The 16,441-nt window shown below is 34.5% G+C and overlaps 1 protein-coding gene across 2 annotated transcripts in view; it reads left to right on the forward strand.

Annotated features, from left to right (window-relative positions):
• Positions 1-16,143, forward strand: part of E23 (ABC transporter G family member E23) — a 125,029-nt gene extending 108,886 nt beyond the window's left edge. Inside the window, exons 6-14 of one of the 2 annotated variants that reach the window (XM_083098958.1) lie at positions 3,168-3,273; positions 5,309-5,409; positions 6,322-6,577; positions 7,199-7,363; positions 8,371-8,492; positions 10,403-10,610; positions 12,422-12,636; positions 13,977-14,185; positions 14,641-16,141. In XM_083098958.1, coding sequence (XP_082955084.1) covers positions 3,168-3,273; positions 5,309-5,409; positions 6,322-6,577; positions 7,199-7,363; positions 8,371-8,492; positions 10,403-10,610; positions 12,422-12,636; positions 13,977-14,185; positions 14,641-14,836 — 1,578 coding nt within the window. In that variant the 3' untranslated portion in view covers positions 14,837-16,141. Of the gene's footprint in view, positions 1-3,167; positions 3,274-5,308; positions 5,410-6,321; positions 6,578-7,198; positions 7,364-8,370; positions 8,493-10,402; positions 10,611-12,421; positions 12,637-13,976; positions 14,186-14,640 lie in introns of both variants that reach the window. The other variant, XM_083098959.1, reaches the window with a different exon arrangement.
• The last annotated feature ends 298 nt before the right edge of the window (positions 16,144-16,441 follow it).

Genomic DNA, 16,441 nt, shown 5'->3' on the forward strand with positions numbered 1-16,441 from the left:
GTGTACGTGTGCGTGTATTTGCGTGTATGATATGTAATACGCGCGAGCGCGGGTACATCAAGAAGAAAGGAATCGCGTAACAAGCTGACACATGACTTTTTCTGCTTGTGAGGAAAAATATATATTTGATATTTTTTAGTTTATATTTTTCGTGGCGTTTGAAGTTCTTTTTCTATTTTTAACCGCGTATTAATTGAAGATATATAGCAAAATAATAGAAATATAGAAAATATAGAAAATATAATAGAAATATAGAAATATAGAAAATATAATAGAAATATAGAAAATATATAGCAAAATTGAAAATATGACGAAAAAATATATAATATGATTATTTCTCAATACATAATTCTGACGATATAATTAGAGATTGTGTATAATAGAATAATTGGCGATTTTTGAGATAATCACGATTATACAATTAATTAAGTTACAAGTAGATTTAAAAGGATAATAAATATTAAAATAAAAGATGAATAGATAAATGTATTTGTTCTATACTGACACGCTTTTAAAGATATCTCTAAGAATATATTATTCTGCAAAATTTAAAATATTTTAATTTTTAGCCAAGTTTCTCTCTTTAATTTGTATAATTCCTACATCTTAATTTTTAATATTTTATATTTAATTTCTTTAATACATGCAATCAAAAAAACATGAAGAAAAGAGAGATTAATGAGTAACACATAATTTAACGAATGCGAGATTTATTTTTTCGTCGCCATCGCGCAGCCACTTAATCAAGATCCAACATTAAGTTAAATGGACCCATCGATCGATGATTAAAATCAGAGACAAAACTCCTATCTCTTGGCTCATTAAAGTCGCATACGATAGGTACAAGGAGAGAGAATGAGAGAGGAGCGTGTCACGTGCGGCGCCCACTCGCGTACCCACCTATCTGTACCCTATCTACCTACGCGGCACGCGCGTGTCACACGCGGAAAGCGGCGACAAGGGACTTGCTCTCGCAACGAACCGTCGCCGTCGTCGTGTCGTCGTTCGTCTAGTCGCGACCCGTTAGCGGGGCACCAGGGGGGCACGGGCCAGCGGTGCCGGGAGAGCAAGGACCGTATCTCGCGATGACGTCATAACTCGGTCAGTGAACCGCCAAGCTCGCGACGTGCGTCTTACGGTTTCAGAAACATTTGGCGCCGCCTCGCACGCACGCACTCACGCACGCACGCATACCGCACGCGTGTGGAACGGCACGTCTCTCGATGCGGTGCCCGCGCGGTCCGCTTCTTTCAACGGGATGACACTTTCTCTCCCGCAGCCTCTCCTCTCCCGAGGAGGACTTCTTTCCCGACCGCTTCCTCTCTCTTTCCGCGCGCCGGTTTCGCTTCTATTATCTAGTCGTTCTGTACCTGACGGCGAACTAGGCGAACGGAACTGGAGTTTTGAGCATTAACCTGATTTTACGCTCAACCTTTAACCCGAAATAATCGAGAGACAGATTGCCCTGTTCCTGCTAAAGTTGCGAGGTTGTCTATTCAAATACTCCATCATAATTTATGATATTTTATTTAATATTTAATTTAATCCGACACGTATGACATATAAATTATAAATATTAATTATTAGATAAGTTAAAGAAGTTGGTTGAAATTCAGTTAAAAAAAAATAAAGTCGTGCTGTTTATTTATATCTGTAAAGATTGATTGTTAAAGATTCTAAAAATAGATAAATCGTTGGAAGAGACCGGAAAAGGTCTCGCGGTCCAGTTCTATAGCCGGGTGTATTGTAGCGTTATCTTTATTTAGACATAACTGGTGTTCCCAGCTAGTATAATATCATCGGCCGCACTTTCTCTCTCCGCATAACGGGCCCGCTTGTGTAACGGCACGAGGAGAATGAACGTTGAGAAACGGCATGTCGTCGTCGCCGGGTCTCTATATCCGTACATGCCGTTGATCCACAACATCATCGCACCAAATTCCGATGACACATTTTTCAACGGATTTAGAATTGACGTTAGCTTAGCGAGGAATGTTTTTTTTTCTTCCCAATTTTTTAGTACTTTTATACAACTTTAATAATTTTTGTAATTAATCGTCTATGACGCTTCTTAAAAGTTTGTCAAAATTACATTTTATATATGTAAATTTATACACCATTAATTTGCTTATATTATATTAACACGTTTATAAATTTTAGACAAATTTAATCATGGGGTTAGTGAAATAATCAATAGGCTCTGAGAAATAATCAATAGAGACAATATTTTATTATCAAGTTATTTCTGATTAAAAATAAATCAAATTGAATAATAAAATTGATTTATTCGAAGAAATATATGTTAAGACATGAAAAATTTACAGAAAGATTAATGAAGGTAGATTATTATTTGATAAGGAAGAATGTAATTTGTTGTATGAAAAAATAGATATATTGCCAGTATATTTTCTCTCTGGTAACTTGATTATTACTTAACTTGAATTTATTACTTAATTGTGAAGATGACAGCAAATTTTGAGAGAGGTCACAAAATTTCACAAATTATCTAAATTGTTCATTTTTTTCGTAAGATTCTGCATTTTCTCTTCGACGCTAGAATACAAAAATTTCATGAGCTTCAAAGAGCCTTGAATTACCTTGAGATAATTATCACAGTACCTGCGATAATACTTATCTACCTTAAGCACTTAGCGCTCATCGACTAGTATTCTGGAATTAACGAATCACCAGACGTCCTTCCGAGGTAAAAACAGCCAGCGGTTTCGTAATTGATGCGTCATCGTAATTGACTTAACGATCAGATTATGACGGGCGCGCGCTCCCTGCCTCCCCCTTTCCCCTCCTTCCCCCTTCAACCCCCATGTAGAGCCGGGTAATAATAGTACAAAGTGGCCTGGATATATTACGAAACGGAAATGCATCCACACAGACACACATACACACACACGCACACACATACACGTCTCGCGGTGCAGTTTTGTTTACGTTGCCGTTTAACGCGCGCACGCGGCCCGTCAGAGCGCGTAAAGCGGGCCGCGTGCGTGCGTGCGTGCGTGCGCGATTTTTAAGCCGCGCGCACGCGATCGCACGCGAGGTACGAAGCGATCACGAGTAAGTACGCGCTCCTCGCGTGTACGCGCGTACGTCGCAAACTTTGGCCCTCGTGCTCGGCCTGCGTCTCTCACACGCAATTCGCAATTTTGCAGTACCAGGCGAGGCTGAGGCTCCCGGACACGCTTTCACACTCGCAGAAGATGCAGTGCGTGGACCATATCATCGAGGTCCTCGACCTCGCGGCCTGCCAAGACACCAGTGAGTACGCGACGGCGCCCCCGTAAAGCCGGGAGATCGATGTCCGAGATGTACGCGCGGGTGTTTTTAGACGCACGACGGGTGGCGCGATTCGGACTCGCGATCCGAAGATTCCACCGATCGTATAATTCCCGGTCGGAGTCGTAAAGGCGCGTTTGCACGCGTACGTACGCGCTGTAAACAATCGCGGTCTTTTGCAAATGTTAGAAGCTATTCGTTATTTCTAGGATCTAAACGGCTCGCTCGGGCCGGATAGCTTCGCGTCTTTCTGCGTACGATGGAAATCGATTTAATCCAATTTTCGCGGGTTTATGTTTGTTAAGAAAGAATACATGAAGCGATAAGTCATCGCTTTTATATCATTGTCTTTCACTCAATCTTTTGATTGTTTAGATAAATTAAACGTAAATGCGTTTATAATTAGAGATTAAACTCATCAAGCTTATCTATCGGGAGAACTATCTTAATCAATGACTATCATTAGAATTTCATTGTTTCCGAGAAACTGTAAATAACTATAAATATCGGTAATTCTTTATTTTGTTTGATATAGCTTAGATAATAGAAATTAATTACGTTAATCTCTGTTGTTGCGAGTTGCTCAGTTTTTATCATGATCGTAATTGCTTGTCTAGTTTAGCATTTTAATTAACATTTTTCGCGATCGAGTATATTAAATTATCGCACGAATAATCACGTATGCGCTAAACAACACGGGCAAGGTGCAATATACATGCAAGCTTTATATTGTGAGATTTTCAAAATAATAGTCCATTTTTCGTTAACGAAGAAATTTAATTCGACATTATTTCTTTAAATATTTATTCCATAAATTAAACTTTTAATCGAGAAAGATAAAATTTCGCCTTTTAGTCGGTGACTCTCTAAACTTTACTTTTTATAAGTATCTTTTTTTATACGAATTAATTATTGAACTTGTTAGCGTCTTGTTATTCATGTTGAAATAAAAATCGATCGTGCGAATAAATCGCGAGAGGTCTTACCCGCATAATGTTGTAGACGTGGATTTCGAGGCTATCCTGTATCGCTTCACTCAGCTACGTCGAAGCTGAATGTAGCGGAAGCGCGGTGACATTTTCCGGAATACAAACGAGGGAAAGTACGGACGCGTATCTCTCTACGAAGTGCCGGACTCATTGTTGGCCGTTGATAAACTGTTTCCTCGATCGTTAACCCCCGAGCTTCTCGAACGCCTCGGCCGCGTGACGTAAAATATTGTACATACGCATACATACAGACATACACACGCGCAATTATACGTACGTTTCTCTTTCTGTAACCCGAAGGCGTGAGCAACCGACGCCGACGATGAAGTTAATAATTTACCACGCGTCAGAGATCACGCGCCCGCGTCTCATTAGTTCCAGCTGGTGTTGGCAAATTCGAATATTGACACAGGAATATCGAACGCCAACGCTGCCGATTCGACGGGGAACCATTATTTTTATCGTGGATTTTTCACCGAAACCGATGCTCGTAATTCTGTTATTCGCGAATGTAGAATCGTAAATACGACTTTGGCGGTTTTGTTCGATATATACTATATATGCTATATATGTATTCTGAAAGAAAGAGTATTTAAAGAATTTATAGGATACATATATGCTATAAATTTTTTAAATGCCCTTGTTTTTTGCTCGGATAATTGCGCTTACATTTTTAATATCTCTCGCGTGATAAATTTCTATTTTTCGTTATACATAATATTATTTCCGAATTATTATTCTATGGCTATGCATATATTGTGATATGATAGTATAGTTGAATTATAAATTAGAAAATGATACATTAATTTCATACGGAAATATTTAAAATGCGATTATGCCTATGTATCTTTAATAGATATTATGAATATATTTTTTATATAAGAATTTTTTCTTGTAATATTCGATTATAATTTTTTGATAAATACAAGGATGAGCTGTAATTTTTGAGCTTAATTTAATATTTGTTACGCGAAAAACATAATTTCGCTTGTATATATACAGATCAATATGATATCTCTCTTGTATAGTTATTGGAGATTACACAAAGCGAGGACTTTCTGGTGGCGAAAAGAAGAGGACGAGTATAGCCTGTGAATTACTCACAAATCCATCATTAATGCTACTTGATGTAAGTTTTTTTACGTATATTTTCTTTGTAAGGTGCACGTATCTTAAACTTACATTCATAATTAAAATTTAATAATATATTTATTACTAAATTAAAATAAATAATTAATTTTAGAAAAATTAATGAAAGTAATACGTTTGCGTAATATATACAATTATTTTTTTTATATATTTATTATAAAAATCTATCTTTATACATATTTTTTATCTTGTGTCGAATTTTAATAATTTATACGATAGCCTTAAGATCACAAATCTAACTTTAAAACTAGAAAAGAATCTAATTTGTAAATAAAATTTTTTCAATCCCTTCTGATAATCTATTTAAAATTCCACGTGGAGAAACTGTAAGATAGACGATTGTTAGAATGAAATATGTACTTGTAGAATTATAGATCTATAAATCTCATGATTTATACATCGAAAAAGTATCCAAATATTCAACCAAAGATTTCCAAATTCAAGATTCTCCACTCACGATAAGAACGTAAATTATCAAACGAAAAATATGTAGAAACGTGAATGCGCAGAGAGCTAAAAATCCGTAAAAAGAACGTAAATATATAAATTTAATGATTTAAAAAGAAGAAGAGTGTGAGAGAACACAAGTAAAGAATTTAATATATGTTCGAAACGAAAGAGTATATATACAAAAATTACTTAAGATATATTTTTAACATTGCGTAGATATACAATATTAAATATAAAATATTAAATATAAAATATTATATTATAAAATATTATAATATTAAATATATAATATTAAATGTAAAATAATATATTAAATAATAGGAGAAAGAGATAAATAACGTGAATTAATTTCTCATGAAAATTTATTCAAAAGGAAAAATTATCAAAAATTACATTTCAATATTATGTCCGCTAATTTACAAAATCTCTCATTGCATTTCAGGAACCCACGAGCGGACTCGACTCGCACTCGGCCCAGGCATTGATCTCGCGGTTAAAGAAGTATGCCGAGCAGGAGGGTAAGAGCATCGTGGTGACGGTACACCAACCTAGTTCCAGGATGTTCCATAGTTTCAGTAAGCTTCTCTTACTGAGTCGCGGTCAGGTAGCATACTACGGTTCGACGACGAATGTCGGAAGATTCTTCCTTACGATAGGGCTTACGTTGCTGCCAAATTATAACCCCGCAGACTTTATTCGTAAGTACATTTCACTAACATCGAATCTGACTTTGAAATTTTATTCCTAAATGATATGTATTTGACAAATGTGATTGTCTTGCATTTTCATATTTCTCTCAATTTCAACTTATGACCTTTAAATATAAATTCTATATGCATATCACGAGAAATACTGTATGTCTAAGAGAAATATAGATACTGTCTAGGATAATAAGATTTCTGATAATCATGTGATTTTATATGTATATTTAATATTTATATTAATATTTAAGATTTATTTCATATTTTGTATATTAATATTTATATAAGTAGAATGCAAGTTAAATATAATATTTTCTGATATTACGAAGAATTTATTTAAGACATATAAATAACATGAAATCATATGTTTGCAATGTTCCAAAAATATAAACATCACATTTAGTTTTTTAAATAAATGATTTCCGCTGAATTACGCTTATGAACGAATATATGGGGGAAAGAGAGATTACAATTATACATTGATCTTTTGAAATAATTATTTCGTACTGACGGAATACATACAGTACTGCAGGGAATGGAACAAATGGCTGTTCCCGTGAAAATTCGCGAGATCACCTACATTTCACAGCGAAACATTGCACGAAACACTTGTTTTAGTGGAACAAATAAAGGGGCCGGAGGAAGTTCGAGAGCGCATCGTTGCCGCGGCGAGAACTGCAAGACAGGGACCTGACTGCCCACCGGAACTTCGTCCGGAGTATAATCCCAGCCAACATCCGCTCTGCGACCATCTCATCCAATACGAGCACATCAGCCACAACGGTATTATATAGTATGCAGCCGCCCCACGATATACGTATTTATATGTATGCACACCTAGACCTTCCTCCGACCGCAGGCGGATACCGTTGCGGTTCCAATGTACCCACTTAAAAGCGCGTACTTGCAAAGATCGAATATCTCGCGAACGCTGGAAGGGCCCGCATTATAAATTGTCAAGATAGACAATTTTAAGCTGATGTCTTTAGAGTCTTTAACTCACTGCAACAGACAACTCCTTGAGAGTTATTGTTTTTTTCATTCTTGAGATGGAATAAATACATATTGATAGATAATTTAAGATTATTTCGCATTTTCTCTCTCCATGAGATATATATTAATAAAATAATGGACGAAGAAAAAGAAAAATATGATTATTTCAGGGAAATCGAGGTCAATTTTTAAACGAAAATAACATTTAATAAATTAAATTAAGTGAAATATTTTTATAGTTATATTTAACATTAAACATAAATAGTCATCAAAACTGCTAAAAATAAATAGAATATTTGGGACACTATGTATATAATTTCTTTTTAATTTTCCGATCTTTTGATCTCGTTAAAAAATCACAAGATCAAATTTTTTTATACTTTATATATAACTGACATTTATTTGAGCGCTGTTTTCGATTTTTTTAGGTTTTTTAAATAATAATTTTATGTTGTCCTCCTTAAAATCGGACATGATATAATAAAAGAGATCATTTAAAATCTAAAAGAATGACAAAAATAAATAATGCATTATAATAATATTTATGCACGATATTCAAAAATTTTACTAATGAATTATGTGAACACGAGTTAAATCCGTTAGTTAAATATTTAAAAACATATATTGCAATAAAATAAGTGAAAAAAAATAATATACACTTTAGAGAAACATTAGTGAAATAATTGTCACATAGAAATTTTTTCTCCTTTCATTTCTGCCTACTCGTGTATTTATTGATTCAACGATGCAATTCTCACAAAGCTATCCTAAACACCCATTTCTCCGATGCTTTACAGTGAAGGAAGACGAAGGCCGTACGCTATGGTTGGATACACAAAGCCACGCCAGCAGCAGCGCGAGTTCTGCTGATGACGACTATTCCTGGCAATGGCCCACCAGCTTCTGGTCGCAGTTCAAAGTGAGTACGCTTTGAGAATGTTTTCAGCAATTACCGGATACAATGCCATTCTACTCGCTTAAGCGTTCTTTAACCCTGCCCGATTATAGGGATTGATATATTATTCTGTAGGGAAAGGACAAGAAGTAATAAGTGCATAATTTTGTACACAATGATACACATGTCAATATAAAAAGAAATATTAATGTTAATATAAATAGTCAAAAAGCCATCTTATTTACAGATAGAAAAATGTAATCAATCATTTTGTTAATTTCATTTTGTACATGCAAAATTAAAAATGTATCATATCTATGTATATTAATATCAATTTCTCTCAGATTAATTACCTTATTTTTTTATCTACGTTGTAAGAAAAAAAAACAAATAAGCAGAACAAATTATATCGATATTTTTTAATAAAATTATAATTATCTTAATAATGCAAATCTATTTCAATCTTCTATTATTTATTTCTTAAAACCAATACTTGTATAGTTGAAACAATTCATTTTTTATTTTGGCCCTTATTATATAAAAACAATGCTGCAAAAACAATGAGTTTGGACATTTCAAATAACATATTGTTAATTATGATATTTTCTAAAGTGATTTCTTTTGAAACAGAAAAAAATACATAGACTCACTCAGGCAAGCATTATAAATCATATTATGTACTGTGAAACACAAAGAATCGAATCAATATATTATGCATTATTCGTCGCAGGCGTCACCGATTAATGAATGCAACCAGACTAATATCGGATTACTTATTCTCTCTCGCGGTGTAGGTGGATCGCGACGTTGCCGAGAGGGAGATGAGAAAAAGGAAAGAAAAAACGTGTGCATGATGTCGCGAGAAAGAAGACGGCCGAGTGTGCGGAGAGGAGAATTAGGTCGCGTTTGCACGATTCACCATATCCGGATAATTACCGCGACCGGTATGTCCGTTCGTAATCGAATACGCGCGCGTCGTCACTTGCATCACTTTTACCTGCCAGCGGAACCGCGCTCGTTCTTCGTGGCTTACAGTAGCGATCTATCATTTCGAGAGTCCGTTCAAGGCTTAATATACTCTGTCAGCGATATTTATCTTAGATTAGGGAATATAAATTTCGTTCCTTTTGTTCGTTAATCAGCAGATATTTTAGCACGAGTAACGCTGATCCGAAAAATAGCCTTTCGTGATGCCCGAAACACCCTACATGTATCATAATTATTGTTCGAAAAGGCCTTCGCAGCCAGCATTGTGAAACTTTGCGTTCCATTTTCTCACGGACGCTGATATAATCGAGGCGCGTTCCAAAAGTATCAACCTGATGGCTCTTCATTAACATCCCGAATATCGTGTAGTACCCAGAAAATTGCGTGCTAGAGACTTTAAGAAAGAAATGCCATAATAATAGCGATCTTCCTAACTCTTGAACTGCAAAATTTTCATATTATAAAGTTTCAATTTTGCATTACACTGGTTATTATACTTAATTTTAAACTTTTTATCAACAAATCTTGTACACCTTGTACATTATACACAGCAGTTTACAAAGTTCTATAATTGCAATATTATAAATACGTATTCATAATACATACATAATTACCACATATTTATTATAAATGAAACGTGATCCTTAATATCGTGTAGTATCCAGCAAATTGCATGCTGGAGCTTTAAGAAAGAAATGCTAATGAACGATATGTTCCTAATTTTTGACTGAAAAACCTTCATGTTATAAAGTTTCAATTTTATACACGTGATATAATAAATGCATATTTATAATATATAATTACCACGTGGTTATTATAAATAGAACATAATCTTTAATTTAAAATACTTGTTAAAGTAAAAAAATCGCTGTGCAAATTCCAAGTAAATTAATCGCTTCGCAAGAATCTACGTATAGTGCACAAATGGGATATTGTGTTGTTTTCAGGTATTATCGGAAAGAAATTTTCAAGAGGCACGACCGCGGATGTTGTCGCGTTTGAATTGGTTGCAAACGGTAGCCCTAGGATTACTGGCCGGGCTTTTGTGGCTGGGACTTCCCAGAACTGAAGCAGCCCTTCACGATATTCAAGGGTGGATGTTCTTCAGCACCACATACTGGATGCTTTTTGCACATTTTGGAGCACTCTCTAGCTGTGAGTTGAATTTAATTTAATTCTCATTTGCGTAATTAAAATTCCGATTCAAAAAGGATCAAGTGTCCATTGTGGCGAGAAACTAGACTGATTATCTCGATTGAATATCTGCATTAATGTGGTACTTGAATAAAACGCAATTAAATTTGTGGCAAACCAGCTAAATAAATTTGAGTGCCCAACTCTTAATGAAAATTATAATTATGTTATTTTTTTTATATTAACAATAGTAAAACATTTTTTTTTATTTGCGAATTAAACTCGAAGTGCATATTATGGTTTAAGAGCTTTTTTTCTAGCTAAAGTTTATATTTTTTCTCAAAATTTTTTGATTAAATTTTACTCCAAATAGAGTACTTAATTCGAGATTTGACTGCTCCAAAATATCCATTAAAAATTAAAAAGCTGCAAGAAATGATTATCTACTTTGATATTCTTAAATTTTAATTTATCTATCTTATTATATGATTCTTAATATCATTGAGAGTTTACGCGATAGGCTAATAATATTTGCGGAAACGCAAATATATAAACGTCCAGCTTTGCTCGTGAAAGCATCACGCAAGCATGCAAAAGTAGATGAAACTGATAGGCTAATTGGACCACAACGTAACGTTCAATTAGCCATTCAGTGAGGTTCACTTTTTATCGCAAAGATTTTCAAAGGATCAAAGAATGTTAGCATGTGGGACATACTATGACCTGCTACGTATCCGATAATGAAGGTCCTTAAACTTGCGCCTCTAATAGCTAGCATGTCAGAACGTGACAAACTCTCTGCAGGCATGTTGAGCCGATTTGATCGATAGAAGTTATTAACGAGTGTTAAAGTTGACGGGAGAAAGAGAAAGAATTAATAACAGTAACAATAATTATATGATTCGTTAACGTAATTTTAAAACTATTTATAACTATCTAACTATCTATTAGATATCTTATCTAATTAGAGAGGTGATATATTTTATTATCCTGCTTTTAGTGTTTTGCTATTATTAATAACTTGATCGTTTCTTTTAATTTGCAATTTTATATATCATCTCCTTTTTTTAATATATTGCAAATCGATTGAAAAATTGACTGAAAATAATGAAAATGTTGCAAATTAATTTTAAAAAATTAATATGAAAATGTTATATAAAATGTGAAGCTATAGTCTTATGTAAAATTCATTTAATTTAATATTAATTATTGAAAAATTTGATTAGAAAATTATTTTATTTATAAGACTTTTCATAATTAAAATATTAATATCATGATTGCAGTTACCTTAATACACCTCTAGGTACATCGTGCCACAGATACCTTTCATGTACATTCAAAATAATAAAGAATAAAAATAAATAAATAAAAAATTAATTAAAAATAATTTCCTCAAAAAATTATCATATTTAGATGCTTTCACGATATATATTTGTAACAATGACATTCGTAAGATTCCCTTCCAAGTCATAAAATAGTACCAATCGCTCTCATTGCGAAGAAGAAGACGCCGATCTGTAAAATAACACAAAATGAAACATTGGGAGAAAAACACGCGTACATTTGTTATCATCTGTCACGGCGACTCGCGTAATTTACGAATGCTCCGAGAAAGAGCACGTAACACGCGGATTGCGATCGCTTTATAGTCTCTTATCCCGCGGGAAGTGAAAGCGTTAGAGCGCGCGGCACGCTCCTGACGAGCTGTAAAACCGATTTTAGCATCACCTCCGGCCTAAGCCGTAAGCGGCTCTTCACGGCCTTCCCCTCCGCCCCTCCCGTGCGGGGATAATTCTGAAAATAACGCACGCGGGACGATGACGATTTTCCAGTTCCCCCGGAGCGCGAGGTGATCAACAAGGAGCGCCTGTCAGGATCCTATCGGCTCTCGGCCTATTACCTAGCGAAGATGGTCGGCGAGCTGCCGCTGACGATAACGCTGCCCGCAGTCTACCATATAATTAGTTACCCGATGTTGGGCTTCCACAATCTGGCCGTCTTCGTCACGTTGCTCGCGTTCTTGCTGCTCAACACCGTGGTCGCGCAGGTACGTATTTGTCCGCCTCGCTGATGCTTAATCCTCAGGATGTAATATCGATCTTTGTGATCGTATCTTCGAGATCATCATCTGAGCAACGTCTAAAAAAGTACCCTTTAAATTTTATAATAAAAATATCTCGCTTCTGTTATCTTTTTTTTTTTGTTCGGAGAGTTTAGAGTTAAATATATCGAAATCAAGAATCTCTTGAACTTTTTTTAATCTTCGTTTTTTTTTTCACGTGAGTGATAATTGAAAAAATCAACATGGTATTCAATCAGAACGATGAGGAAATCGTATTACGTCCTGAGAATAAACTGTACGGATATTGGAGAGATAGTAATCGATATATGTTTGCGAAATTCTGTTCACACAATATCCAATATCAGAATATCATTCGAATCGATGCGTACGAATATTGGTATTGTCATATTGGAGGCGATAGAAATGAAAAATTCGATGTAGGCCAATCCTCTTGAGTATAATTATCTTGGAATGACATAAATTTTTGCATTTTCTATATATTTGTGAATCTCAGAAATATTTATAATCTGTTGTCTCAATATGATTAGGCAGAGTATTGCTATTAAATTAATAAAAAAAATTCTGTTATTTTAAATCATGTTTGTTTTCGAGTTTTATGTATAAAATTACTTTTACATGATTTTTATCAGTATGCTATATACAGTTTCTTCTGTATTGTATTTCTCATGTGTGTGCTATATTGTTGTGTCTATAAGCAATTCTGTTTTATTTTTATAAAAAAGAGAGAGAAAAATGGAAAGAGAGAAATCTGCTTATAACTAATATATATTTAACAAAAAAAAATGTATTTTCACATCTAAAGTCAAATATTCAAACTTAGAAAATCTGTCGGTTGCAATATTTAGCAAAAAAAAATCGATATAAAAAATTTCTATAAAATCTGAAATCCACATACATAATCATAAATTATATAAATATAAAATATCTGCTCTTCACGGTGGAATAGACATTTCATTTAAAGAAATTCGTAACAATCTTATATGGGCGTATAATCATATAAGCGTATGTATAATTATTCTTTATGCTATTGAATAATATAAGCAGAGCTTTTTCAAAAACTACTGAAATTCGAAACTCGTACTAAAAATTGCAAGAGCAAACCTCTAAAGGACTTTTTTTCTTAATTTATCGATCTCCCACACGTTTTCAAAGTTGACATTTAAAGTTGGAACACTCGATATTGACTGTTCTTGAAAGCTATCGATCTAGCTAACATGAATTACTACTCTCCCATTTGACATTCGTAGCAAGCCGATTTTATTGCATTTAGTTGTTTAATTTTTCAACTTCTGTTTGCTTTACAGAGCGTTGGATTTTTCGTGGGCGCTTGTTGCCTGGACCTGCAGGTGAGCATCACCGCGTCCGCGCTTTACACGCTGGCAACGCAACTTTTGGGCGGTTATTTGGCGACGTCGGTTCCACCATGGTTAGCATGGGCCAGATACGTCAGCATGGTGCATTACGCTTATCAGAATATGCAGATTCTGGAGTTCGGCGTCGGCGAACCGATCACGTAAGATATTTTTCGTTTATTGCCATCCGATTTTTCGATTATCGTCAAAGTTTCGGACAAACGCAGACTGTAAAATTAATTTAAAAATTCTCTTTTTGATGAAAATATCAATGAAATATAATTTGTAATTGAGTGGAACAAATTTGAGACACAATGATTTAACGATACATGTAATTTATGAAAACAATTTTATGTTTTTTTTCTCAAGAATATTATATTGAAAATATTTTGACGAACGAAAAAAAATTAAAAAGAAAAATCGATGAAAATAGAATCATACAATGTATATGAATTATTAAATTTTAATTGTGCGTCGACTAAATTGCCTTGTTCTAACGGATCGTGTTGCTATTATTAAATATATAATATGTCAAAAATGTACATAAAAGTGAAATGTAAGATTGACGTGTGTCAAACAACGGTGTACTGATAACGCATAATTTTTTGCATGACAGATGCTCGCAGCCGAGTAAATTCGCCGAGTGCAGAAACAGCACGACGATACCTGTGTCTGCGATTCTGGAGAGTCAAGGCGGGGTCAGAGGCTCCGGTCTACCACTTTGGGCGAACACGGCGGTGCTCCTGGCCTTTCTGATCGTTTTCCGAACCCTGGGCTATCTTGTCCTGCGTTACTATCGTGTACCAAAATGAGCGTGTCGGGAGCCACGCAAGTAGCACGCAAATTCTCCACGCTATTCTCGCGAATCTTCAGTTTTATTATTATAGAAATATATATACATATATGTATATAGTTGTGTGCCATGCGTCTTGCTTTTATCGGGAATATAACGGCCGTACATTTCGATATCCTCTCTCGCCTCCTCAGAATTCTCTCATCGATCTGTCGAATGTCTATAAAGTTTTTTCTATCTGCCTCGTAAACGCGAGGAAGCGATGCGAATGTACGAGCATTTTTATTTTCCCTAATGGACACGTATCGAACATCACGCGACGCAGAATGCGAGGTTGCGAAAGATTTGGCCAGAACTATATATATATACATATAGATTATATTATATATGTGACTCTACACCACAATAAGAAGGGTGTGTATGTGATATGACAGAGAGACGTGCCAGCGCGTGCGCACAAATGTGGGATAGCGTGAATGAATATAGGAGATGATCGTTGTTTGCGGCAAGAAGGGTATAATAGTAGAGAGAAATTTCGGCGCGGTGTCGCGCCGCGAAACCGACTGAAAATTTGTACGTTGGCGATGAATCTTTATACATATACATATATATATATATATATATATATATATATATATATATATATATATATATTAACGTATACGTATGCGTATACATACGTCAAACGATAGGATTAGATTCTTAAACCGTATTATACATAAGCGATACCTATCACTTCTTATTTTTACTTTTATTACCGCCACAATTGTGCTACGTTAATGTTCGTTGATATCAGTAGGAGTTGTGTGTACTGCTACTGTTATTATCATTACTTACTATCTTTACTATCGAGAGACGTAATTATAGGAGATAGATGAAGGATTATGCTGCTAATTCTAAAGTTGACAAGAGAAAGACGAGAAACACACACACATACACACACATATACAGGGTGTCCCATTTTAATGTCCCACCCCAAATAACTTTCTTATTTTTAATTTTAGAAAAAGATGTTTCAGACAAAAGTTGTTTCAAGGGGGACATAAAGTGGTGTCATTAGTTTGACCTTGAATAGTTGCTTCAAGGTCACGTAAAGGTCACCTTCAATTTTTTAAATGAAACCCTTTACTTTTATTGCATATTCTTGTAGCTTATTTCGAGAGCTTTCCAACACACTATAATTAAGTTAGTTTTCATTAAGTACTTTACGAGTTATGAGGCTTGAAATAATTTCTTAATTTTACATAAACCATAAAATATCTAGTAAAATATTCATTTTTCGATTATCTTACCTTAATACTTTTATGTACAAAATAATGAGAGGAATCAATTGGTGTAAAGAAAACATATAATTGTTTCGAAAGAAAAAATGTAATTTGCAATTAACAATTACATTTTTTTTTTCGAAACAATTATGTGTTTTCTTTACACCAATTGATTTCTCTCATTATTTTGTACATAAAAGTATTATGGTAAGATAATCGAAAAAAGAATATTTTACAAGATATTTTACGGTTTATGTAAAATTAAGAAATGATTTCAAGCCTCATAACTTGGAAAATACTTAATGAAAACTAACTTAATTATAGTGTTTTGGAAAGCTCTCGAGATGAGCTGCAAGAAT

Source organism: Camponotus vicinus, unplaced genomic scaffold, assembly GCF_025532165.1.
Source record: "Camponotus vicinus isolate PSW18456_S1 unplaced genomic scaffold, iyCamVici1.0 SCAF_5, whole genome shotgun sequence".
In the NCBI taxonomy this organism is placed as follows: Eukaryota; Metazoa; Arthropoda; class Insecta; order Hymenoptera; family Formicidae; genus Camponotus; species Camponotus vicinus.